The sequence below is a fragment of the Pollicipes pollicipes genome, unplaced genomic scaffold, assembly GCF_011947565.3.
Source record: "Pollicipes pollicipes isolate AB1234 unplaced genomic scaffold, Ppol_2.1 Scaffold_6138;HRSCAF=7277_pilon_pilon_pilon, whole genome shotgun sequence".
Lineage (NCBI taxonomy): Eukaryota > Metazoa > Arthropoda > Thecostraca > Pollicipedomorpha > Pollicipedidae > Pollicipes > Pollicipes pollicipes.
In genome coordinates, this window is record NW_023596818.1 from 3,846,385 (window position 1) to 3,873,889 (window position 27,505).

The 27,505-nt window shown below is 48.7% G+C and overlaps 3 protein-coding genes across 3 annotated transcripts; 2 read left to right on the top strand and 1 right to left on the bottom strand.

Moving 5' to 3' along the window:
* The first annotated feature begins 1,168 nt into the window (after positions 1-1,168).
* On the top strand, positions 1,169-2,810 carry LOC119105265 (uncharacterized). The gene is made up of 2 exons (XM_037228728.1): positions 1,169-1,223; positions 1,851-2,810. Exons 1-2 carry the CDS (start codon positions 1,212-1,214, stop codon positions 2,496-2,498), a joined length of 660 nt encoding a protein of 219 aa, XP_037084623.1. The 5' UTR covers positions 1,169-1,211; the 3' UTR covers positions 2,499-2,810.
* Positions 2,811-6,714: 3,904 nt separating this feature from the next.
* LOC119106147 (uncharacterized) lies at positions 6,715-8,365 on the bottom strand. The gene is made up of 2 exons (XM_037229745.1): positions 8,311-8,365; positions 6,715-7,675 (listed from the first exon to the last, which is right to left on the bottom strand). Exons 1-2 carry the CDS (start codon positions 8,320-8,322, stop codon positions 7,028-7,030), a joined length of 660 nt encoding a protein of 219 aa, XP_037085640.1. The 5' UTR covers positions 8,323-8,365; the 3' UTR covers positions 6,715-7,027.
* Positions 8,366-23,486: 15,121 nt separating this feature from the next.
* On the top strand, positions 23,487-24,990 carry LOC119106076 (uncharacterized). Its single transcript, XM_037229673.1, has 3 exons — positions 23,487-23,512; positions 23,882-24,079; positions 24,568-24,990. The coding sequence occupies exons 1-3, from the start codon at positions 23,501-23,503 to the stop codon at positions 24,988-24,990; spliced, it is 633 nt and encodes a 210-aa protein (XP_037085568.1). The 5' UTR covers positions 23,487-23,500.
* Positions 24,991-27,505: the final 2,515 nt, after the last annotated feature.

Genomic DNA, 27,505 nt, shown 5'->3' on the forward strand with positions numbered 1-27,505 from the left:
AACGTAACGCCAAGCACTTAATTTTTCAGCAAATGTAGTTCCTCCTGTATTTTTCTGTGAAGCTTCAGTGTCAATTCCGATTTGAAGGCATATTTTGTTTTCGCATATTTTACTTAAGACCAGAAACGGAGAGTTCTTTATTTCTTCCACTGTTGTACATGTTTGTGTTCATCGCCCGAGACACAATTTAGTGTGTCCTGATATTTAGGAGAACGTTCGCTAGCATTGCTGCTTCCTCACTTGGATTTCAAGCCACAATTACATTAATACCGTGTCGGGCCGTCAAGCACACACAAGCAAATTAGGCACACTAAATCAGATGGTCTGTCAGTTGTCTTTGTTAACACGAACTGCCTTCAGTTATATCTTCATAGCTCATCAGTATCACTACTCAACTTATTTAAACAGTGCCAACAAGTGAGGTACTAACCGATATTCGTGCATACTTCACGCGTCTTATTTAGTTAACCTGACATTTGTTAGCGGGGAGCGGCGCCCTTTGCCACTTTTAAGTCCTGGTCATTTTTTCCGCGGCTGGACAAACAAGTCACTAAAGGTCATGAGTGATCGCGTAAACTTAAACAATGCTTTCCCTCCGTTCGAGTTGTCTTATTCTGCGCTGTCTGTCTCTGTCCAATATGCGCAAACCTGACGTCATTACAGCGCCCCTCATGTCTGCTCTACCATGCCTTCATGGTTTTTATTTTTGCGAAAGGGGTATGCTTGACCCATGGACACTAATAATTTTGCATTCATATTTCAAAGGGATTATCCCGAATATTTGACGGAGGAAGGGGAGCAGATGTGATGTAAGGTTAATAATGTCTAAATGAGACGGCTTTTGAATGGAAGTATGCATGACCTGCGAAACGCAAACGGCACTTGTTTTTGCGCGGAACATTTCATCCTCCCGTCATCTTTTTACCGGGCCGTCGGTGTCTGACCTTGAACTTCACAGATCACTGTGCCCGGGATGTTATACCTCCCACGCCCGACCACACCCTCTTTGCCTACAGTACTGGCCCCGCCCAGCCGTGAACACGGCTCAACCAGGGGAGGAGGCCATCGTGGTTCGTCATCATGCACATGCTGAATGGCTACCACAGACGCCGCCGGCCTAGACCGCTCCGGGCGTCCCCGATGACTGGTATAAAACGACGGCGCTGGCCGGCAGCAGGCACAGTTCGAGTCGCAGCCACAACGACCGCATCATGAAGTTCCTGGTGAGTGAGCATCGTGCACTACCAGTAGCCGTCGTTCGCTTGTGATATATTTTTAGCAACACATCTGTTTCACTGAGAAATATGCTCCTTTTATGATGCACATGTATTCTTTGTGTGTATGCGTGTGTGTGTGTGTGTGTGAGTGTCCGTGCGCTGCGCTGAGCTTTGAAACAGTTTTTTTTTTTTGCATCAGAGGGTTCATCAAAATGCCGACACAACTGTAAAGGAAATAATAATCTTGAACATGCCAATGGTACTATCTATTGACTCAAACAAAGCCCACCAAAAAGCACACATGCCGTCGATCTCTGGCCGGGATCATGCTATGACAGATTCTGCTGCCGACGCACATAGTAGGCCAGAGCGAGAGGCCGAGAGGTCGTCGGTTTTTGACTTGCTCATTTTTTAAAGTTCCGTACTTGAATGTGTTGAGGAAAAAGTCTTTTCCACGCGTGCATGGCTCCTCGCTTTTGCTTTTACGAATGGAAAAACCTGTTGTCGAAAACCTGCCATGTGTTGCGTTGGACTGATCCGACATAATACTGTTAGTGGTTGTCGCGCCAAGCAACGCATCGCATAACGTAAACATTTATTGCACTTTTGGCCAGTTGTGTCCACTTCTGACAGGTTGTGCTGGCCGTGCTGGGCGCTGCTGCCGCTGCCGAAGATCAGAAGGCTGACGACGCCACCCTGTACTCCACCTACGCCGCTCACCCATTAGGCTACACGGCCGGCCACCCGTACGCCTTGAACACGTACCCGACCGTGTACAACAGCGCTTACAGCGTCCCCACCACGTACGCTTACAACGGCTTCAGCGCCTACAACGGCTACACCCCGATCGTGCACTCGCTGAAGAAACGTGATACCGCTGAGGCGGACCAGAAGGCTGACGATGCCACCCTGATCTCCACCTACGCTGCCCACCCCGTGGGCTACACGGCCGGCCACCCGTACGCCTTGAACACGCACCCGACCGTGTACAACAGCGCTTACAGCGTCCCCACCACGTACGCTTACAACGGCTTCAGCGCCTACAACGGCTACACCCCGATCGTGCACTCGCTGAAGAAACGTGATACCGCTGAGGCGGACCAGAAGGCTGACGATGCCACCCTGATCTCCACCTACGCTGCCCATCCCGTGGGCTACCCGTACGCCCACGCCGGCTACTCCACGCCCTATGCGTTCCGCAGCGTGTACAACACCCCGGCCAGCACCCACCCCATCACCTACAACGCCCTCCCCTACGCCTACCGCTCTCATGTGTACTAGATGATGGCGATGCCGGAGAAGCAACGCGACGTGGAGCTCGCCTGTGCCTGCCGTTGCAATGAGCGTGATAGCTTGCTGCCTTTGCACCGGATGTGGAGACTTGTGTTTTCGCTAAGTTGAGTGCGAACGCTTGTGCCTGTCCATGCATTGTGTCCACAAGCATACATGCGTCCTGCTAATTGGTTTGGAGACTGGTGTTGACCACGCGTTGATGGCTGCGACTTGCAACTTTCTAAGCTCACGGACGTTTAATTTGATGTGGGTTCAAGGGTTTGGAACTGTAATAAAAAATATAAGAAATTCCGTACTATATTCACGTTTTTTTCTCAGTGGCTCGAAGATATCGACGTCAATGACCGGCATCATGCAGATGACGTAGGCTGTGGAGCCCATGATGCATGCTCCCGGCATGCGCAGAGGGAAATGTAGCAATGATGTCTCGAGATGCCACCTTGTTATGCATTTGCCAGGGTTCAGTCACAACAAACATATAATTTTGAAGGGTCCAGCCCCTGTGACTCTGCTGAAACATACGTCGCTCTCCCTTTGTAGAAAGATATTGCAGATATAATTGTTAGGCCGGGCAGGGTGAAAACAGGGTGCGAGGGGAGAGTGAGGGGGGGGGGGGGCGCAATTTGGCCCAGCGTCCCGAAATTACCATTCACTTGGGTTGAATGACGATGCCATTACTTACCAAGAGGCGAAGACATTATCTTCGTATGGATATGTTATGGATATGCTGTTTAGTTGATATGTACATATCCCCTAAATGGGTTGTAACAAACAAGATTTTACTGTTCACTTGTTATAATGTATTCCTTCCTCTTCTTCAAGTCCTGTTCACCGTCGTGCTGGTCTGGTGATCTGCCCAGGTACAAGCGTATTCTCCGTCATCCACTTTGCACTGCAGAATTGATTTACATGGCGCGATGGTTATTCGTGATCATTAGCCATGTTTGCTTTATTTGAACTGGTATCAAATTAATCTCAAGTACCGAGTGATGCTTGGGCACTGATCTCTGCGTAGGTGTGAACACGCGTCGGGGTGGCCGGTTGGACTCCCTTTGCCCGAGTGGGGAGTCAATTTGTCCTTCCTAAGATTTCGGGAACTAAGAGGGCTAGAGACACCAAATTTACAGGGTGTGCTGGCCTGTACGTGAACTCATTTAGGTCAAATTTTGAGGATCCTAAGTTTTGTCCGTCAGGTGAAATAAGGTCAATCAAGGTCAAACTCCAGGCTGGTCTCCGAAGTTTCTCCAGAACCTAGGAACCTGTTTTAAGCAAAATGTCACATGCTCATTTAAGGTCAGTGACCTTATTTGAACTTTGCAGGTAATGACGACCAAAATCATAGAAAACTGCTTTGAATTTTGTATCTAAATAGCGACAAAGATAACGCCTGGCAGCATGTTTCTAACAACGAAATGTTGACCTGGGTCATCATTTTACGTTAGTGGCCTATTCTGACTTTTAAGAAGGCCGTGGAGAATGCGTAATGCGGTTCCTGTTATCAATAAGTTCAAAATGAGCCCCAGACCCCACCACACAAAGAAAGCCTTTGAGTAATAAAACAGGCTGGTTTTGATTTTGGTCTGACCTTCTGCCTAGCCCTAGGTCAATGGAATGTGGTTATTTCATTGTTGCGTTGCCTAAGAAAGTACCTCAGGGTTGCATGGCTTCATGTAAAGACTTCGTTGATCCATTAGATTATACGATTCCCTAGAAATTCACATCGCTGAATCCATGATCTGACTTTGGCCTGCCGTGGAGCAGCGACCCTATGAGATATATTTATTTTTTGATACTGCACAATCCGCTATTTAATTGCCTATCGCTACGTAATATTTGGCGCGTCTGCGCCGCGCCGTTCGGAAGCATTCCGGGAAAACCCACGGAAGGTCAATTTGGCCCTCGCCCGAACGCGTGCTAAGAGTACGTAACAACCAGTTCATGCAGAGTATACGATAAACCACCTTAAGCCAAAACCACGCTTCAATAATCTCATCTGAACAGACGTTGACTACTACAGATTTAACAGCAGACACGTGGTATGGAGTTAAAGGAAACTGACCATGCTAAAATGCTTTTTTATTCTAGATGAAAAGAACGAGCAAAATGCCTCAATAGGCGGAGGTCCTGAACCTCAGAAAATCCTGAACTCATGACACACGCCGACTTTTCGCCACATTTTCGCCAAAATACTTCCACAACGGATGTATCGCAATGTTCGGTTTATTTGTAGTGTTAATTGTGCTCCCCAACTAGGTAGAATAATAACTTTGCAAAAGGCTGTGCGTTTGATAGAAAACGTGTACTCTCCACAAAGCTCAGAGCCAGCTTTTAAACACGCCAAAATTTTCAAATTGTCGGGTATTACTAAATTTCGAATGTTAGCTGTGATGCATGAATTCCGAACTCCACAGCTTCCTACACATTTAATGCAATATACAAACTCTGCGAATCAAATCAAACGCATATTAGGCAGTTAAAACATTTAGATCACCTATTCTCCAATCGTAATTATAGGCTATTTACAACATCTTGGCTAGGCCCTAATCTGTTAAAAATATTAGGGTTTCTTATTCCCCGAGACTATCTGATTTTCCTCGATCAAAAACCATCGCTAAAAACATCGTCCGCAAGCATTTTGTAAACACATTAAATTAAGCGACATATCCGACGGTATTGCATGTTTTGCCCTTTAGACATGTCATTCACTCCATACTTGACGTTCTTAATGCATACCATGCTAAATGAATGCATGAATGCATGAATGGAACCTAGTTGGTCACCTGATGATTTCATGCTGGGTTTTGACCTGGATCTCCAGGGAGTCTATCCAGCTAAGCGAAACTTGTTGGGAGCACGCCCAGAGCCGGCGACATAAATTTGGAAATAAGTGTGTGAATTTGGCTATATCAGAACCTGATTATGGGGCATGAAGGAGATTAGGCATGGAGTGAAGTGGGGGGAAATTAAATATGAGATTTAGCAGCAACCGATAGTTTTGAGCTTTTGTACCTTTTGAAAATTGGCCTTGAGCCTTGTGGAGAGTACATGTTTTCCACCAAACGCACGGCCTTCTTTGCAAAATTTCTAGCCTATCTAGTTGAAAAGCATATTAACTCCCCGAATCAATCAAACAAGGCGATACATCCGTTGCGGACGTATTTTGATGAAGATGATGCGCAAAAGCTGACATGTCTCATGAGTCCAGGATTTGCTGGGGTTCAAAAGCACCTTCCATTGATGCATTTTGCTCGTTCTCCGCATCTGGAATCAGGAAACCTTTCGCAAGGGTCAGTTACCTTCAACTCCATACCACGTATTTGCTGTTAAAACTGGTGTCTTCAGCATTTGCTCAGTTGAGATCATGGCAACGTGGTTTCGGCTTAACGTAGTTTATCGAGTACTCTGCGTGTACTGGTTATTATGTACTTTCAACACGAAGGCTGACATAAGTGCCTAAGCATCACTCGGCACTTGAGATAAAGTAGATACCAATGCAAATAAAGCAATCATAACTCATGATCATGAATAACCATCGCACTTTGAAAATCAGTTCTTCAGTGGCTAATGGCGAAGAAGTCTGCCATTAGGATAAACTTGTACTTTGGCAGATTACCAGAACCGCAGGACGGTGAACAGGGCCTGAAGAAGAGGAAGGAATACATCAAAAGTAATAAGCAGTTAGATGTTGCATGTTCCAACCCATTTTAAGGGGGTTTAACATATCCACTCGCAGATAATTGTACCCGCCTCTTTGTAAGTAGTGGCATAAGGCTTCGACCCAAGTGAAAAGCAATTTCGGGACAGTGCGTCAAATTGCTCCCCCTAACCCGAGCGCGTGTATTCAACCCGGGGGCGTTTTGGAAGTGATGCCGTCACCGCAGTATAATGTAAACAAAAGCATGAGCTCCAAGGATTGGCGAATTCGTTTGTGTTTAGTCCGATCTCACAGCTGTGTCTGCAATATCTTTCCACAAAGAAGGGATGGCGTCGTATATTTCAGCAGGATTCACTGCACCCTTCATGTTGATATGTTCAAGTTGGCTAAACCCTGGCAAATGTGTGACAAGGCAGCATCTCGAGCCATCATTGTTGCATTTCGATGTGCGCATGCCGGGAGAATGTATCATGGGCTCCACAGCTTACGTCACTCGCATGATGCCGGTCATTGACCTCGATATCTTCCGAGCCACTGAGAAAAAAGTGATTATGGTACGTAATTTTGATGATCTTTTATTACAGTTCCGAACTTTTAAGGCCACATGGAATTCAACGTCCGTGAGCTTAGAAAGTTGCAAGTCGCAGCCATCAACGCGTGGTCAACACCAGTCTCCAAACCAATTAGCAGGACGCATGCATGCTTGTGGACTCAGTGCATGGACAGGCACAAGCGTTCGCACTCAACTTAGCGAAAACACAAGTCTCCACATCCGGTGCAAAGGCAGCAAGCTATCACGCTCATTGCAACGGCAGGCACAGGCGATCTCCACGTCGCGTTGCTTCTCCGGCATCGCCATCATCTAGTACACATGAGAGCGGTAGGCGTAGGGGAAGGCGTTGTAGGTGATGGGGTGGGTGCTGGCCGGGGTGTTGTACACGCTGCGGAACGCATAGGGCGTAGAGTAGCCGGCGTGGGCGTACGGGTAGCCCACGGGATGGGCAGCGTAGGTGGAGATCAGGGTGGCGTCGTCAGCCTTCTGGTCCGCCTCAGCGGTATCACGTTTCTTCAGCGAGTGCACGATCGGGGTGTAGCCGTTGTAGGCGCTGAAGCCGTTGTAAGCGTACGTGGTGGGGACGCTGTAAGCGCTGTTGTACACGGTCGGGTACGTGTTCAAGGCGTACGGGTAGCCGGCCGTGTAGCCCACGGGGTGGGCAGCGTAGGTGGAGATCAGGGTGGCGTCGTCAGCCTTCTGGTCCGCCTCAGCGGTGTCACGCTTCTTCAGCGAGTGCACGATCGGGGTGTAGCCGTTGTAGGCGCTGAAGCCGTTGTAAGCGTACGTGGTGGGGACCCTGTAAGCGCTGTTGTACACGGTCGGGTGCGTGTTCAAGGCGTACGGGTAGCCGGCCGTGTAGCCCAATGGGTGAGCGGCGTAGGTGGAGTACAGGGTAGCGTCGTCAGCCTTCTGATCTTCAGCAGCGGCAGCAGCGCCCAGCACGGCCAGCACAACCTGTCAGAAGTGGACTCAACTGGTCAAAAGTGAGACAAATGTTTGCGTTATGCCATAACCTGCTTAACGTGACGAGCACTAACACGATATAACACTGAATCGGTTCCACGCGGTGCATAGCACGACAACATATTTTTCCCAGAGTTTTCAGAGTTTTCGACAACATATATTTCCCATTCATTAACGCAAACGCGAAGAACGATGCACGCGTAAAGAAAGATCTTTTCTTCAACACAGTCATAAGCGAGCCTTAAAAAATGAGCAAGTCAAAAACGGACAAACTCTCGGCCTTTCGCCATTGCCTGCTATCGATGCCCGTAGCAGGATCTGTTATAGCATACTCCCGGCCAGAGACCGAAGGCATGCCCGGCTGGGCTCTGTTTAAGTCTCAAAGATATTACCATTGACATGTTGAATATCATTATTTTTGTTACGGTAAAGTCGGCATTGTCATAAGCCCTTTGATGCCTAAAATGCTGTTGCAAAGCTCAATTGCCAATGCAGCACACACGCGTACACATACACATAACATACACGCGCAGCATGAATAGGAGCACCTTCCTCACTGAAAAATTGTAGCTAAAAATCTACCACAAGGGAACGTCGACTTCTGGTAGCGCACGATGCTCACTCACCAGGAGCTTCATGATGCGGTCGTTGTGGCTGCGACTCGAACTGTGCCTGCTGCCGGCCAGCGCCGTCGTTTTATACCAGTCATCGGGGACGCCCGGAGCGGTCTAGGCCGGCGGCGTCTGTGGTAGCCATTCAGCATGTGCATGATGACGAACCACGATGGCCTCCTCCCCTGGTTGAGCCGTGTTCACGGCTGGGCGGGGCCAGTACTGTAGGCAAAGAGGGTGTGGTCGGGCGTGGGAGGTATAACATCCCGGGCACAGTGATCTGTGAAGTTCAAGGTCAGACACCGACGGCCCGGTAAAAAGATGACGGGAGGCCGAAATGTTCCGCGCAAAAACAAGTGCCGTTTGCTTTTCGCAGGGCTTGCATGCTTCCATTCAAAAGCCGTCTCAATTAGCAGGACAGGCCATCATCGATCGTAACCTATCATTCCAAAGTTGTTGGCATTAGTTAAGGTGCCCCAGTGTACACGAAAACATCATGCTGTGAAACAGTTGTTTAAATGCATTGGTTGGCGAGTTGAAAGTATTGATTGTCATGTAGGACGGATTCGTTTAATTTTCGGATACCACGACGCCTTTCTCTACAATCTGCCTTTTGTCATTACTGCCAAGCTATCATCTGTTCTACAGCTTGCCATTGTCGTTACACCTTCTATGCTGTTTTGGAGTTTCCAGTTTATAAAAAACTTATCTGGGCCCCAGCTTTGGTATGTTCTCTCCATTCTATTATAATTTATTGTGGCATTCTGTTATGCTGCCGTGCATAACTGTGGGATATAAGTTCGGAAGTCATACAAGCATTGAAGTCTGCTCACAATTTCAGGATGTTTGAATCAAATACAATTGTTCCGCAAAATGGCGGAAAATCCGGCTCATTATCATCTGGTCCGTCAACACTGATCAGCCTTTAAAGATGTGTACGAATTTTGCAGACTGCAACGACAAAGTTGCCATAGGCAGAGTTTTTGGAGTAAGTCAGTGTATAGCACTGTTTTATGAGATCCTTGCTCAAAGGCTGTGATTGGATAAAAAGGCGCGATAACTCTCACCATTCTGCACAACCAATAACCAATTAAGCGAGAAAGGAAATTATGGAGAACCATCGCCCAGTAACCGAGACGGCTCCAGCAGCACACCCGCAGATTTATTCGCCACCGTGTGCCATTAGATGTAGACGCACGTCATGCGTGTGGGCATGTGTATTGTTTTGGCCATATGGGCGAACTAGGAAGTAGGGTGAGCATATGTTGTTTGCATGACGGAAGTGCGTGTGCAAAAATACGAAAAATGATAGCAAGTTGATAAAAGTACGCCAAGACCGCAGCTGCCTCCTATCGGCATACTGCTTCTTGCCTAGGAGATAACACTACTACTGCGATACTGCCAGCCGCTTGGAACGCCATTGTCACAGTCAGGGGCAGAGCGAAGACCCATTTCTAGCTAACCGATACACAGCATGACCTTTACAGCCAGTTGAGCAACCCGTTGTAAGACGTCACCGTCTTCAAATGCTTTTAAGGTTAGGCGCGTTGGGATGTGTTGATCCGAGTGCCCACGGACGTGGAGACGTGGACATGGAAATTCACGCGGATGATCAAAATATTTCATAATGATTCTAACAATTGGTAGATAAACGAGCGCGGAAAGAAAGCAACAGTTACCAACATCTTGAGGCAACCGACACGCGCACGGAGCCGTCTGTGAGCCGCGCTAGGGCATCGTATGCGTCACAAAGAGTGGCGCACTATTCCCCACGGCTAAGTACGGGTCAAGTGTGAAATGAAGGTAAAACAAAAATTCTGGGCATCCCGTGATGGTATGGACCGACCGAAACGTGTGTGACTACCTGCGAGCTGTACTGAGGCGTCGCAAACGTCACAGAGGCTCACGTGAAGGGTTAGCACTTGTTAACCGAAACGCAGGCAGGGAAAACGGCAGTGAGCTTTGGAAACAAGCAGTATTTGCAACGAACCCTGAATTGGTTGAGATTATGGCACAGAATCAACAACAGTCGAATACTAAAAGCGGCGAAAGAGACGGTGAGCGTAAGTATTTTGACCCGGTCATGAGTTATACTGTTTGAATGATTGTCATGCGGACAAAATGAGCCATTTCGCCACGCTTTCGTTGTTTGTGCCACCGTGGCACTTGGAGATGGTGCCCCATGCGCCGAATTTTACAGATTATAGACTCTAGTACTCGACCAGCGCAAAGCCGAGATCGCGCCTCCTCTTCACAGAGACAACGTTGGCTCCGGCCCCATGCCGCTGTTCTTCTTAGGAAAACTTGGCCCCCTCGTGTGTACACCTCGTACATATTTTTTGTCGCACCTGGCGGCGAGTGTCCCCGGAAAATCTGGCCACGAAATTCATTCAGCTCCTCTGAGACGTACCGGTTTTTTTCTCGGAGCTGGAGACGGCGCCGGTACATTTCATGGCGCATGCCACCATGGGAAGCGCGCCCAAAACGCCCGCCATTGCTACTGTTACCGCTAGGCAGGCGATGCGCCCGGTCAATGTTACTCTCAGTGATTCCCAGGCCTGGCATCAGCTGGCTTAGGGTCACCAGGCTCAGAGATGACAAGGCTGTTGATGTTCTCGAAGTCATTGAGGTCGGGGTGCGTGGAGCGTGGGCCGGAGCGCAGCCACACGGCAGCTCAGCTGACTCGACCCCAGCGGCCGGGCGGCAGCGCCGGCAGGACCGGCGTCCACGTCATCCCGGTGACGTCACCTCGACCCGGGGTCGCCAACCCGGCGGCGGACGGCTCGCCTGCCCGAGGGCCAGGGGCTGGGGCGGCCGGACCGAGCCGCCGCTGGCTGGTTGACTGGGCGGCCCCGGCACCGCCAGGCGAGGGAATCACCCAGACGGCGCGCGTGACGGGCGCGGCTGTGTTCCAGGACAAGATGAGGCACGGCAGGCGTTGAGTTATTTCGGCGTCCTCGACTCTCCTCTATAATTCAGCTATATGGGGGCGTGACACTTCACGGCCATTGCTCAAGTCCTTGACTGTGTTGCCTCGGTCCTCAGCGCGACGCTCGGGGTCTGGCATCCTCTCTTTGAGTGAGTTGAACGCCTCGCGAAAAAATCCACGACATTCTTGAAACCTACCACAGATGAGTGCTGGAATGCGTTCCTCCATCTTTTCTTCGGCCACGTCCACATACTGTTTTAAAGTCCTTGTGACCCGAGTCACAGACGGGCTGCAGCCTAGTTCACCGGCCCAGTCACGGGCGTCACGCTTCACGGCGGGCGTCACGGCACCGGACTCCGAAGGATCGTATTTCTGAGCCCCACCAGACGCATCGCTGGTGTCTCCGACGAGGCTCTCTGTGATCCTGGTTGACCCTGAGCGTCCACCCAACTGGCGCTCCGATCCTTAGTGCTGCCTCTACCACCGTGTAAAGACTGCTCCATGGCTGGCCGCTATCACTGTACCGGTGACAGGACAGAACAGGACAGCTCCGCAGGCCGGGCCCAACGCTAAAACCAAGTTTCACGACCACTGCTTTTGAAACCAGGAAGGTCACAAAAAGCCGGCAGCATCGGCGGTCACATTGACATCATGGTCGTGCTTAGTTCACTCCGCATAACGGCAGGACGGACGCGCGCGGGGTGGGATGGAGCGCGACCCGGCCCCGACCGAGGTCACAGGCTGGCTGCCATGACCTTTTGGGTCTTGGGTATTTTTGATGAAGCGGACGTGAGATAACCGTGAATCTCCTGCATCTTCAATCAATGAGGCTTAAAATGCAACAAAGCAGTTTCCCGTCACATGCTTAAAATCATGCATATGGACCCAGACAGATAGTCTCGCTTTCCTTTGAAAATGCTGATATGAGCGCCCATCGAAGCGCTTTTTTACCACCAATGCCTTGTATTTGCGCTTGATATTAGACAGTTGTTGAAAAACGATCGGCGTGCGCTCACGTGTCTGAGTCATAATTACGGGTACTCACGCTCATTTCGTGTTTAAAAGATTCAAATACGATGCAAAATTCCAGATTTCACATCTCACTTGGCCTTTACCCGGCGGCGTCGCCAGGTTTTTGTTCAGGGAGAGGCCAAACAGGACGCTGACGTGCATGGGGAGCATGTTCCTATCCCACCCTGCTGGCTGCTGCACTCAAATATGAAAAAGCTTCTGATTTACCGGATATGATCGGTGACAACATGGGACACTCGCTAACCAATTGGTGACGAAGTTGCAAAAACGGGAACGGGTTGCAGCAGACCAGACCATATTTCAACAGACGATCGCAGTTAGACGAAGGTGAAAACTAAGTGTTGGTCTGTAATCGGTAACGCTCGCAGCGTGAGCTCGTGAAGGCACATGTCGATACGCTGACGTTTCGCTTTATGAGCAAGTTGAGCCGCAAGATGCTGCCAAACGTAGTAGCTTTAATCAGGGTAGTTTTGGGAGGTAGCAGAAATGCACTTCAAACTTTATGAACTTGGCCACTTTATCAGTGCTGACGCCAGAATGGTAATGACACAGTGTTTTTCCAATATCTCGCTGATCAGCGCTTTTCACTGAATTTTTCAGCCAATAGCTACTTCACGTGGTCAACAGCATAAGATGCCAAATAACTAGGCTTATTAACAATCGTAAGAATTGTGACTGGCCATGGCATCTTGCGTCAAACGTAATCACTTTCCTACCCGGAGTTTTAAGCGTCGTACTATTTGAGACAGATAGGCTCGAATGCTTGCCACGTGGTAATGCGTTAAGTTCAGTGCAAGGCTGTAGGATACTGTTGGATGCACTCGCGTCGTGAGAAGATGACTGTCATGAAAAGCTTAGCTAACCGTCGTTTTTTAGGCACTGTGCAGGGTTTTCTACAGATCTACCATTGAGGGCGCCCCTGGTTATAGCATCAAAAAGCCCTGTCGATCTAGGAGGCTTGTTGTTTGTGGATACCCGACCTGTGGCTTCAGAGGTCAACAGGAGGATGTCGGGCGACACATGTCAGGGATTTATCCGCGGCTTCCTGCTGCTGAGAGGAACGGCGGCTTTGGGGTAGGAGGCTGAGCATCGCTGGTGTGGACCTCTTACATTGCTCGTCACACCTCAGGCTTACCGTACTGACAGGTGGACAGGCGTGGGATAAAACGTTTTTGATTGTCGTATTGCATATGTAGCTAAATGAAGGTGCCAGAGGTATTCAAAAATACGTCCGCACCTGCTAATACCAATGCTGCATGGGTTTTGCACACATTGAGCGGAATCATGTTGGGAAGTGCGCGGCCTGCACCGGTAAAAGCAGTGATTATGCGAGGATAGTGAAGGTCACCAACGCTTCCAGCTGAACCAACATGACGTCACAAAACCAAAAGTGATATTGCTTTCAGGTGCTTGTAGAACCATACTATCGGTAAATGTAGGGCTGCAGGGATGTAGTTTTGAAAAATACGTACGGATGAGGGAGGAGAGAGGGGAAAGGGGGGCATGAAGAATAGATGGCTGAGCCTGCCTGCGAAATGCACTTAAACAGTTTTCTCTCTAGACGTGATGGACTTTCTCTTCAGAATTGGGAGCAAGGGCCTAAATTCTCGAAATTAGTTTGGGGTGGGGACTAAACTGAAAACTGAAAAATGTTAATTACCGAAGATGGTAAATGAAAAATGATATATAAAAAATGCAGCCCCGGCTAGAAGGTACAATCACCCCACAACTAAATAGAAAACTTGACACTAAAAACCTCCACTCCACAACTAAATAGAAATAGAAAATTTCAACTATTCCAACTTGGCCAGCGATTTATAAGTGACCGATAATTACCGCCACATACAACAGGATAGTATAAGCGGCTAGCAAACTCCATCATCAAACCGAGACCTGGGGCAGCATCAGCCGACTTAGGGCGTCACAGCGCGTCTGCATCCTGGCTGAGGAAAGAACAAGCTGGCAGTTGTACGCAGACGGCATCATTGCCCACCGCCGTATGCGAGCGAAGACTATCACTATCTCCGTTTCCCTGACAAGCCGAACAATAGGTTGTGACATCTCTTGATAGCGAATTGGCGCCCATAAAGCAAGGAATGGAACTTGTTCGCACTTGAAAAAACCACCAGGCCGTCTCGATCTGTTTGAGCATACTTCTTTTCTGTTTCAGACAAAGTTTTTAGGTGAAATGCGTCTGGTTTCTCACTGCATTGACGGTCAACTTAGGACAGTACACATCCCAGATCGTACGAACTTGCATCGTGGCAGAGCCCCGTTTTGTGATCGGAATAGAAGTTCGCTCAACATGAGGTACTCCATATCTGATATTTTTTGCCTTGAAGGCACGACTTCGCTTCGGATCACAGGTCCACTTCTTTTAACGAAGGAGACTGTACAATGGAGCCAGAAAAAAGAGATGAGAAGTCTGGAAAAACTTTCTTTAGTAGTTGAGCAGACTCAGCTAGGTACGCAGTTCACCCGGATGTTTCGTTGCCAGTGCTTCAACTATCGGTGCCTGTTTGTCTTACGGGGGTGGCGCACTTTGACCGTTGATCCTGTCTCCTAGGTAAATGAACAGCTTCAGACGAAAGCTGCACGTGCTCCTGTTAATTCACAGTGCTTTGTCTCGTCTTCTGGGAAATACCGCATGAAGGTTACTGCCATTATTATCAACCTCCACGCCTCCTACCGGCACATTATCCAGGAAAACTGTGACATGCGAGATTTCGGCTAACAGAAGAGACATGATCCTTCAAAAATTCCGGTTGCTGAATAGGTTTCAAATCCTAGATGAATCATGACATGTAATGGTTTGGATGTGTTAATAGTGACTAAGTTGTGCGATTCATGCGATAACGCAGCCTGGTTGTATGCCTGTCGTATGTCCATCTTGCTGAATGGCCATCCATACAACTTCGCCAACAGCTCGTTCCTTTTGGAAGAGAACACTGTTCCAAAATGGTGGCCCATTGACAGTGAGCCTGTAGTCATCACAGATACACTATCCTTCATTAGCCTTTTGTACAGCAACGACCGGCCACTTTATCTCATTTTCCACACGCTGTTCTAATGCCAAGCTACGGACCTGGGAAATGCCTGGGAAAACTTGGGGCGGACAGAATTCCTTCAACAGCTTCCTTTACGGCTACCGCTCGTTTGTCTACCAGATGACAACGAGGCTGAAGAGATAATGCGACTTGACCTGTACTTTTGTTTGTCATTGCACTGAACTTGGGCTTATATCCCTGCCATTGCAATGAATTTTGTGAAATTCATTGCAATGGCAAAAAAAGACACTGTGCCTGTGACACTGTCCAAATGTTCCACATTTGCGATATGTATGTTGAACATAGGAACGGATTAACGCCTATAGCACCGTCTACTGGTACTTAAATGGGGTGGTAGGACTGGAAAAGTAAAGATGAAATAGGTAATCTTCATGTTGCTGTAGCTGCTTATCTTTTCCGAGGGTAGCTTCAAAAGTATGGAGGTGAGATATACGCCCCGGTGTTATTACCCCGGTGTAAGTGTGTACTGCGGCTTTGAACACCAAGTTGGAATTTGATCTGGTTGAGCCCTGTTTGACCCGAATTTCACAACCTAGAGACCTCAAATTTTGACGCAATTTAGCACTCATCCAGGTCTACCCATTCTGTACAACTCGTGCCTCTAGTTCTCTTAGTTTTTGAGATATCAGGGTGTTCAACTTGACCCCCTCCCCTGCCCGAGTGCATCGTATTCAGTCGGCCGCCCGTACGCGTGCTAAAGACGGAGATGAAAGAAAAGCGCAGGTTTTGGTGGCCCGTAAAACACGATGATCTAACAAGATATCTTATGCAGCCACCGTAAGGCATTCAGACATCCCGAAGCATTTCTGCATAACTTTGAAGCGATCTTCTGAACAGCATTGCAATGTCCGATCACGTTGTTCTCACGGAAAGTGAGCAAAATGGTATGACAATACCGCTTATTCGAGCGGTGCTTAATATAGCTTCATGGCCACACACAGCTTCATCCCATCAAAAACCGTGCTATGACAAAGCCGTCCCTAGGTTCAAAATGGGTGGAAGAAAATCACACGCATAGCAACGTATTTTAGCTAGACCATTGCTATTCTCTTCCATTTGGTTCATTTCAGTGGAATAAAGCCACCTGTTACCACGAACACGACATAATTTTGAACGGTCATGGATCGCACTTGACAGTTCGACTTTAGCCATATGAAATAAAGCGAAGCTATTATTCTCTCTGGAGATGACCAATGACAGAAACGTTTCGTTACCCCACTGGCGGGGTTTTATGAACAGGGCAGCTCCGCATGTTATTGCACGTCCAGCAATTTTGTTATGCGGGGTAGAAGACAATTTTCAAAGCGACCGATGCTGCAATCTGCAGACAAACCTCAAATTACAGTTATTGCTGACCCGAGTTAGACGCTTCCAGTTTCATGTGCCCATCGTATGATCATAGTCAGTCTCTCTCATTTATTCAACGTTTCGATCTGTCCATAACCAGAGCCCCCCCCCCCCCCCCCGTCCCCTCCGTGTAGGCCGCTCTGCTCGAGCTCTTCCGTGCTCGTGCTCTGGCGGTGTTTGACAATGAAGTGTTTGAGAGAATAAAAATGAGTTTGGGTGAAACGTAAAATGAAATGGTCTCCCAAAGCTGCAAGGTGTGCGCGAAAAAAATTGATCTCGTGACTTTCAAACAGGCCAAGTCTTGTCACAAAGCCCCAAGCTGAATCTAGCATAAACTTTGGTGAGCTAACCTTGCATAAGTATACAGATTCCAAGCGATAGTGGTAAACTCGTGAGCGATAACAGTAAGTCCAAGTAAGAAAAAAGTTGCGTATGTTTTCTGCAAAAAACGAACGACTTGATTACTTTTGAACAAAACGTCAGAAGCATAACTTTGATAACAGATCATAGGTCATGAACTCTCACAGTAAAAAACGCCAAAGTTCTTACCACATTTGTTAAAAAGACGCAAACTCAGCTGGCCAAAATTTGAGCAAATTGCTCAAAAATGCTCAGAGGTTACTCCATATGAGCACCTACGGAGAACTCTGCAAGCTACTCATCAACCGAGGGCCGTGAGTCTCAGAAGATCGCTGGTCCCTCAACACATCACAAAGAAGGCCACGGCTTTCCGCGCCGACAGGGCGTGCGCGAGGTCAGAATCCATGCCCCAGCCACACCCACCACACCCGCCATTAATGCCGTCCATGGAATGCTCCGCTGCGGGAAGCCGACCGCCGACAAGCATGCTTCGCATCACTAAGCAGGCGCTATTCAAACAAAGTTAAGGGAGTAAGTTGCCAGCTATACGAGAAATCTGATGGGCCTCGCTGATAAGGTACCAGATATAAAAACTAGGATTGGCTTTAGACGTGCATCTAAAACTGTTTCTTGCTGGTGCACAGCCTTGCCCATTCGACTCATCTACGTCATTCTGTACATGAGGCCATCCAGCTTACCAAGATTATTCTTTTATTTTAGCATTGTATTTGCTGGGGAGGCGAAATTCCACGAGCGGGTAGGCATTCTGGGTCGTTAACGAGGCATCTGCCTCCACAGGGCAGACGAGGCATCTGCCTCCACTGCCAAAATACGGCCTGGACATAGGCCGGTGAGAATTTTGAAAGTGAATCGACGACTCACGCTGCGACAGATTTTTCTTGCGCCTTGATTTCGCTGGCTTCTTTTTAAAAGACAAGACTTGTAGCGGCGTTTAAGACGGAAACAAATTCAGAAGCTTGAAATTGCCAAAAACAATGTGACAGAACCGTAAAACTGGTGATTCTCTTTTAAAAACCATGCCACATAACGAAGGCCCGTCTATCATATGCTTCTTATGTGGGCCCTGCTCCCGTCCGCCGTCGGCGGCCACTGCCCTGGCCCGGCTGTCGCCCGCATGTCTGACCGTGAACTGATCGCACGGCCCCTTTGTTGCATATTTCTGGATCATCATTACAACTAATTAGCGTGTGAAACGTTTATTGGACACCTGCAACAGCATCTTTTTTCCGAATTATATTCTCTCACACCACACCACAGCAGAAAAATAGCTTCTGGGAAGCTACCTACCTTAGGTATAAATTGGCCCTACGGACATTTCATTGCCCCTCATTCAAGGTAGATCACTTTCTAAACAGATATAATTCAGAAGCTTCGTCAGATTTTTTATCTGGGTTCTACAGACATCAAGAACATCGCGAAGGTAAATTATATCGATACGTTTGATCAAAATTTAAAGATGAAAAGTTGACTGCAGATCGAGTGGCCAACAATGTGCATTAACATGACCAAGCCATGCTTGTCTAGAAATGTTCACCATTCAGTCAGAATCGATTGGTGATGCAATCTATGTAACGTGTTTTTTTAGCATGTACGCCAGCCAAACAACAAAAGCCTCCATACCAGGCGTTGCAGTCTCCTCTGTCTGCGAAGCGTTAGCCCGCTGGCTAACGTTTAGCTTTGGCCTACGGGTGACGAAACGAAAATGATGACACTCCTGAAATAATTACCTTTTTAAACACATTAAACGACTAGTAATACAAGTTATGTTACGTAATTTTGAGCATGCGCACACGAAAATCTTAGAAACAAAAACCTCGACCCCAGGCGTTGCAGTCTCCATTGGCCACGCAGGGTGGGCCCAGCAGCCAGTGCTGAGCTGTGACTAACGTGTGGACGGAAATAATGACGCTTCTGAAAGCAGTATCTTTGAAGGCTTCATGCCTCAAGTCTTACGTTTAGAAGGCAGTCCGGACCCATATTTCACGTTTGCGATTTTTAGACTGATCGTAAGAACGGATAGGTCCTTACAGCACCGCGAAGTGAGGCTGGTATCTGGTGGTTGAACTGGAAGAGTAAAGGAAGAATCTTTATTTTTCGTGTTTCTGTTCTTATGTTTCTGTATCTGTCCAGAAAACAGATTAACGTGGCGCCCGCCATCCGATGGCACTTGCAGTGGCCGACGCCATTCGGTTTTGCGAAAGCTGCAGCCCGGGTCATCGATGACCTTGCTCCTGAGGCTGCGGGCAGGCATGTTCAAACATTTTGATGTTATTTGTTTCACTAATCCATTATGAAAAGATGAACATCCTTGGGCAAACGTGGAATGACCCTGCACAATTTCAATCTCATTTCGACCCACTTTATTTATAACAATGATACCCCCACTCTACTCAATAGCGAAACCCCTTATTTCCTTCCGGACAAGGGGCCCCTTGAGTAGAACACCTGGAGCACATTAACTTTTCCGGTCAAGGGCTGAAGAGCCATTCAGTTCCATCGCGAAGTGTCTTCCGGCTGTCGTTCTGGGGGGCAAGATTTCCTGGTTGACTTCCATGGGGGCAAGATTTCCTGGTTGATCCGGAGGCTTTAAGAAGGATATGTCATATCACATTGTTCAGAAGACCTCTCTGACACGGGGACCTTCCTGACCCGCGCAGTTGGCCCCGGATCAGCACAGGAACCTTCACTGAGGCAACAACATCCCTGATCGTCGCAGGTGGTCCAATAATTGTCACATAGACTCGAGTTACATGTTGTTCTATGTTCTTCAGAAATATTGACCACCCCCTGAAAGTAGATTGTAGATGAGAGGGGGTCCCAGATTTGTAAAACATCGCTAATCCATGCTCATCTTAGAATATACAAGACTCAGTCAGAATTGATAACCGATAAAAAACTATGCAACATGGTTCTGAACATGCGCGCTCGCAAGTCATAGTAACAACAGCCTCGACAACCGCGTTGCAGTCTCCATGGACCGCACGGCATCGGCCTCGCGGCTGTGGCACTAAGCGATGGCCAATGAGCGAAAGAAAAAGATGACACACCTTGAGGAAAATGGTTGATGAAATGTGTAAGTCGCCACGTGTGTTAAATGTAGTCCAAAAGCAAACTAAACACAACCTTAATCCGAAAAATGCGGGGGGGGGGCAGTTAACACTGCTGGTACCCAACCTTGAAAAGTGTTGGGGGGCATGGTTCCCCTGGCCCGGCTGTTCCCACACCCATGCTCGGTGTTTCCTAACATTGCACTGAATTTGGCATCGGCCCTGCTGCGCGAGTCGCCCGACTCGTGGTCGTGATCATGGACCCTGTCTCTTAGTCCTCCATCTTCGCGGCATCGCTAAACGCATTGCGATTCTGTGGATGCGCTACTAGTGAAGGAAGGACGCGATAGCCCTACTATTATAAAGGCTTTACAAAATATCTGTCTAATTATGGTTCAGATCTGGTCCTGGTTCTAGTTTTGAGCTTCAGAGCATCCTCGACTCTCTCCTCTCTATCTCTCTTCCTCATCTCTCTCTCCTCTCATCCCGTCTATCTCTCTCTCTCTCTCTCTCCATCTCTCTCTTCTCTCTCTCTCTTTCTCTCTCTCTCTCTTCTCTCTCTCGCTCTCTCTCTCGCTCTCTCCTCGTTAGCTCGTTCTTGCGCTTCATGTTCTCTCAGACGCCTCTCGCCACCGGGTAGATTGCGCTTATTAGAGCACTATGCAAATTCTCTACAATCATACGTGCATCTGCAGCTACCTCGCTGCAGCTCTGGTGCGGCGCGTGCGCTGAACACCACACCAGCACCGAAAAGCTGGGGCGGGGGGGGGGGGGGGTACTGCTCGCCTTCGCTTTTGGCCAGCTGGATCCAAACCAGTCGCTACAACTGCTCCTGTTGTCATGCGTTGGCCACCGTCCATCTGCCGACATCGGCCTGGACTACTGGATGTCCAACCCATTCAAGGACACTTTTTAGGAAACTGTCGTTTCGAAGGCCAGTTTTTGTTGTGTGCGTCTGTACGTGCAGGGGCGTGGCGGGCATGTTCACGAACATTTTCTGCCTTTTATTTCTAGCTCTCCCTCACCTACTCGTTGGGGCACGTTTAGTAGAATTAGTGCAATGTTTCAACGTTCTGAAAAGCAGCGGGAACCAGCTCGAAATCCAATCGCGAACTTTGATTTGCGCAGCAAATAAATTGTATTTCGTGTTTCATGATGCGAGCGGAAAATTGGGACACTAAAGGCAACATCCCATTCCCAACGCGTCTAGATTGCCAAAAGTGCGGCCACTTTTCAGCCGTCTGTTGAAGTGTGATGCTATGTGGTAAAATGTTGCCGCAACGGAAAATACCACTGTAGACTATCTCGCCTCTCTCTCCCCTCCCATGGCCCGGTGTTAACCTCGAATAACTCTCCTGAATGTTGTGAACACCAGAACACCAGAATATGGTGCAGAGAGAAGCTTCTGGCTAGAGGAGAAAGCACCCATACCAATCAGAGGAGTGTCACAGCGTTCTGCTTATTTAATTCGTAACCTATTTATCATCAGGTGGCAGAACCTTACGACGCAAAGTACCCCTGTTTGTCGTGTAAAACCATGCAGACGCATTGGCATGTGTGGCGATGTAGGTTTGTGGTCGTCTTCGATAAGCAAGAAATGAGCCACGCGAGGTCACATGCACTGGGCTTTCGAAGGTCGCGACGAATGGTTACCGTTTTCCATTCGAATCCAACATGGGTTACGGTCCAGAGAAGCGGGAAGCTTTTCTCTGTTGGAGAGACAAAGAAATGGTGCAAGAGCAATGAACACGCCTGCAAATAAGCATAACATAATACGAAATGTAACTTCCAATAACATTAACTACCCATTGAAAATATAATATTCCAGCGACATCATCGAATAAATTTGATGCTTCCCGACCACAAGGATTGCGACGAAATCGTAGGGCCGCTCAAACCGATTGGTTCAACGCTACCGGACTTATGATCACCGTGACTCTTAAAGCAAAACCATGTCCTCTGCAACATTGAGCAGCGTGTTCTGTTACAAGCTTTATGCCATTCAGTTAATGTGACAGCCGCAAGGTTAATATGACACAATGTGCGTTTTTTGATCGCTCGTCAGGTGAAAACTAGTCCCATGTTTGTTTGCAAATCATTGCTGTCATAACGTGCGGGTGTGCTGCCCTCGCTTCAATAAGAAATATTTCGAATACATTACTAAAATTATTAACCTTGCAGCTGATATGAGTGGCCAAGCTAAACTGGCAACAAGATCAATGCATAAAGTGATAGGCTTAAGTGCATTAATTAACTGTGTACATTCTGTGCAATTAACATGTACATGTGTATATACATACATATACATACACATATATATATATATATATATATGTATATATATATTATATATATGTATATGTGTGTATGTATGTATTACAGCTTAAGGATATAAATAAATAAGTATATATTGAAGTGCATATATCAACTGCGTACCTTAAATTGTAGCCTCATACGTGGTATGCTTCGTTCGATAAATTACATAGGTGCGACTACGACATCCTCACGACATCTGGCGATCAACTCACGCGACGCGGCACCACAAGAGCACTTGCAACACGGACATGATCAGACGTTGCCACGACAGTACCTGACGTACAGCACTGACATCTTTCGGACACGCAATAATAGACGACGCCTTCAAATTTGGAAAACAATATTGCTAAATGAACACCTCTTCAAACCATCAAACTCCAGTACAACTCTTGAGTTAATGGCGTGTTAGCTGTTGTTGTCAGCTCCCGCTGATGCACAAGTTTTGGCTTGATGTACTAAACCTTAACATAAATACGCATAGTTAACTACCGTTGATGTGATTGTGGCAATGTGTTTTTGAAATTTGTCCATTTCTGCCGTTTTTTATGTAAATATGTTGCCGTTATTTTATAGAGTTTGTGGCAGATGAAGCCCAGTAATTCATTCGTTTTCACCAAATTTTCATCAAAAAAGAGTCGGTAGCCAACCACCCTCTGAGAAAGCGGGCCGAGACCTTCGTGGTGTTTGCTAATTTTCGCAACATTAGTGGACAAGACTGACTTCTCCACACTTCCATGCTGATAGGAAAACGCGACCTCATGGTTCAGACCGATTCCGCCCCACCCATGACACTATCACATGCACATTTGACACAGAACACCATACCAAAACGCACACACGCTGCCAGGCACGGTAACGGTAAACTGCGGACTTTGACAACCAGACTTCGCACTGCTGAACAATTCCGTCCCCCAGACGTTCATCTTTGGCCACAAGGTGGCTCCTCTCGGAAACGCGTCCGCGTCCGCCGCTGCCGTCCGACTCCGGATGGGCAGGCCTCAGGCGATGGGGGGATGAGTATAAAACAGCGGGCGGCGAACGGCGACAGACACAGCTCAAGTCGCAGCTACCTCCTCAGCACCACCATGAAGCTCCTGGTGAGTGAAGCCTGTGTCGGCCTGACGACTTCACTGTCGGTCGGGCAATCCTCGTCTTTTCGGGTTAAGGCTGCTTCACATTCGTCATAAAATGACACTGCAAATGGTATGGACTCGTCTTCACTTTGCTTTCCCTTTTATCTTTGCTTTCCCTTGGAGTTTGTTTCAATTGCGCAGTGCATTCATTCACAGTGGACCTTCTAACCGAAGACTCTTAAATCAAGAGTTCAGATAATCCATTTCGTAAGTAGGACGATGTCTCCCGGTTTTCTGGCGGAGCAAACTTTTTTTTTTACTTCATACCTTGAATTATATGAACCTGCCTCACTAGAGCAGAGATCAGCCAACTGACACTCGCCCTTGTCTCAGGTTCTCCTGACCGTGCTGGGCGCCGCCTCGGCCCAGTACCAGCTGTACACTGGAGCGTGGCCGTACACCGGGTACAACGCCCCGCTGGCGCACAACGCGTACCACGCGCCCATCACCACGTACGCTGCCCACCCCTTCGCGTACCATGGCCTGCCGTACTCGTTCCAGCCCGTCGAGAAGGAGGAGCCCGCTGTTGAGGTCAGTGATGACGGAGTCTGTGACTCTGACACGGGCAGTGTCAGTATTGCTGATCCACGCCATGTCAGACTCTCGTGTGGCCGCTAGAGGTCAGGCTTCGACGCGCTGTGGACCGTCAAGAGTCAACATTAGGTTTAGCGCGACGCTTGCGCCCTTTGCAGGGAAACAGCGGTGTGCAGCATGTTCCAAAACGTGTCGGTCAACTTCCGCTGTTTCGTGGCAATTCAGTGTCAACGATCTCTTTAAAACAATTATGTTGCACTTATGGATGAAGGTAATCTGAGAATTAACTACGCTCGGGTGTGTATCTGGTAGCACGCGAAGAACTATGGTGTTCGTTTCGGTGTCCATTTAACGCAATGCAATTCAAAATCATAACAAGGGTGGAAAGACTTGATTCGCATCGCACAAATCATAAGCTTCGAGGATCTTGAAGGTCCTTGGTGTCATCTCTAAGCAGAAACCTAACACATCTCTGCCTTTTCCAGTCCCGGTCCAAGCGTTCGGCGGATGAGGACCAAAAGGCTGACGACGCCACCCTGATCTCCACCTACGCTGCCCACCCCTTCGGCTACACGGCCGGCTACCCGTACGCCTACAACACGTACCCGACCATGTACAACAGCGCCTACAGGTTCCCCACCACGTACGGTTACAACGGCTACAACGTCCACCACGGCTACACCCCGTTCGTGCACTCGCTGAAGAAGCGCGATACCGCTGAGGCGGACCAGAAGGCTGACGACGCCACCCTGATCTCCACCTACGCTGCCCACCCCTTCGGCTACCCGTACGCCCACGCCGCATACTCCACACCCTATGCGTTCCGCAGCGTGTACAACACCCCGGCCAGCACCCACCCCATCACCTACAACGCCTTCCCCTACGGCCACCGCTCCTATGTCTACTAGATAATGACGATGCCGGGAAAGGTAATGCGACATGAGCTGTACTCTTGTCTGTCATTGCACTGAACTTGGACACTTGTGCCTGCCATTGCAATGAACTCGGGAAGTCGTGCCCGCATGTGGTCTGAGGAACTGCTTGTCTGTGGGCCTGTCTTCGTGCAGGACGTGGAGACTTGTGGCTGCTCTTGCAATGATTGTGGAAACTTGTGCCTGTTTGTGCTCTGACCAATTGTGCTCAATGTCTGTGACAGACACGCTTGGAATGAAACTCACCTTCATTGATTACATGACAACTGGATGTAGAAGTGTGAAGCAGTGCGCAGTTCGGATTGTAACATGCGAAATATTTTTCCTGGTTCTGACCTGGTCATATTTGCTAATAAAAAATCAAAGCGCCTTGGTCCCCTATTCATTTGCTGCGATAGTGGGGCACACGCAGGACCGCTGCCAGACTAGGCATAATAACTTCCGAATGGTGCGGTGGAAACCCGCAGAACCTGGCATAGCTGGAGACATTGGAACACCATAGCATTTGGTATAAAATCTAGGTGTGCCTTGCATGGTCGCTGATCCATGGTAGGTCAAAGTCAGGCCTTGGCTGCCAGCGAAGGCCATTTCTAGGAAACCGGTCAGTCTGATGCGACAACAAAGCGTTAGACGAAATAATGCATCTCTGCGATAGTTTCTTAGGCAATAAAGTAATTTAGTATACGGTTACAACAAATTCCGTTGACCTAGGGTCACGCGTGGCGATCAGGCCAAGGTCGAAGCCAACGTGTTTCTTACTCAAGTGCTGGATATATGAAGCAGTACCTGGTGCTCATTTCGAATTTCTTAACAAAAGTCACCGGTAGGCATTGGGCCTGGTGCCCCAAGAGTCGGTCCTGGGAGCTCCTGCCTCGGCGGCTGTTGCTCCTGAGCGCGCCCCTGCCCCGGCAGCTGTCGCTCCTGAGCGCGCCCCTGCCCCGGCAGCTGTCGCTCCTGAGCGCGCCCCTGCCCCGGCAGCTGTCGCTCCTGAGCGCGCCTCTGACGGAGCGGCTGCCGGTGACGAGCGGCAAGTACGGCGTGAGACCCGTCGCAAAGACAGGAGCAGGCGAGGTAGGCCTGAGTGCGCCTCTGCTGGCACCGGCGCTGGCACCTGCGGGTGCAGGCCGCCAGGTGCCCGTGACAGGGACGTGCTCAGTGCGAGAAACACGGCAGGAGCGTAGCCACGCGTGTTGTCGTGTTCGTGTTGAGCGTGCCACGTAGCCACGTGAGTGCTGAGGTCCATTTTTCGCCTGGCGTGGCGCACTCAGCTTATTCCTCTATTTGTCTCTGTCAATTTCAGCCGACTCTCTCGAAAGCCAAGTTGAAATCCCGTTAAATTGATTTGTTTCAGAATTTTCAGTTACACCAGCTGACTGACCTATCACGTCCCGCTGTGCCATTCTCGTAATGTCGCTGTCATTGGTTCGTCAGTACACGTTTGTCTTCGCACGCTTTCTGTCAATGCTCATTTGATGTTCGCTGGATCTCTCAGCGCCCGTCGGCCTCTCCGCCGTGCGCCCGGCCCTCGTGCCTGCCGCTGACCTGCTGGGTCGGCCGGCCGGGGCACGTGCCCGGGCCCCACTAATGGTCGGCTGGTGGTGCGTCGCCGGTGGCCGGGCCGTCCTTGTCTCGCCACCGCCGCAGCAGAGCACGCTTACTGACAGACACTGTCGCGCCAGACACAAGGTCCGCTGTTGCCCAGATCTGCACTTCTAGGTCACAATAGCACGCAATGATCATACGCCTCACTCATATTTGCCACCACAATATACATCATACACCTCAAGCCTACCCGCATCTCGACAGGCGGATATCATTCTCAGGAAGATAATACATGTTTGCCGCCATGCATCATAACATCAAAATACTTTTGATATTACAACAGAGGAACGACTTGACGAAATAGACCACTTTACAAAAGACAAGAGAGTAGACATAGTAGCGGCCTCTGAAACAATATTATTGGGAAATACTCGCTCGAGGCTCTATGAGCTGACTAATTTTCACCCTCCACAAGATACAGGACTATGCATGATGAAGTAGCGGCATGCACGTGATCAAGCCTGCCGACTTGTTACACCATCTGGCAAAAACGTGTTCATGCCAGATGAAAAAGTTCATCTCCTTGCGAATGATCATGTTCTCTTTTTTACTATTTCGGGCTTTTCCAGGATATTATAAAACACGGACAGAAAGTCACATTGGATTTATATCAAAGGCGGAAGTCCTGCCCTCAAAGCTATAATATAAATGCAACTCCTAACTAAAAACCAGCACAGACAACTGTAAACAAGGAGTGTGAAATATAAATTAAAATTTAGGGGCTTCATGCTCACCCAAACCGGGCTCCAGTCCCCCCAACTTTTTTTGGCCCATTATCCCCCCAACTTTGAGGGATAATGGGCCAAATCTGGGACAACACCTGTTTGTTGGTGAATTTTTGGGGGAAGGATTCACATTTCTCGCGGCCAAGCACCCCGCCACCTCCCTC

Coding starts and splice junctions, on each gene's coding strand:
- LOC119106076 (XM_037229673.1), top strand. Junction 24,080..24,567: donor AGGAGGAGCCCGCTGTTGAG/GTCAGTGATGAC, acceptor TGCCTTTTCCAG/TCCCGGTCCAAGCGTTCGGC.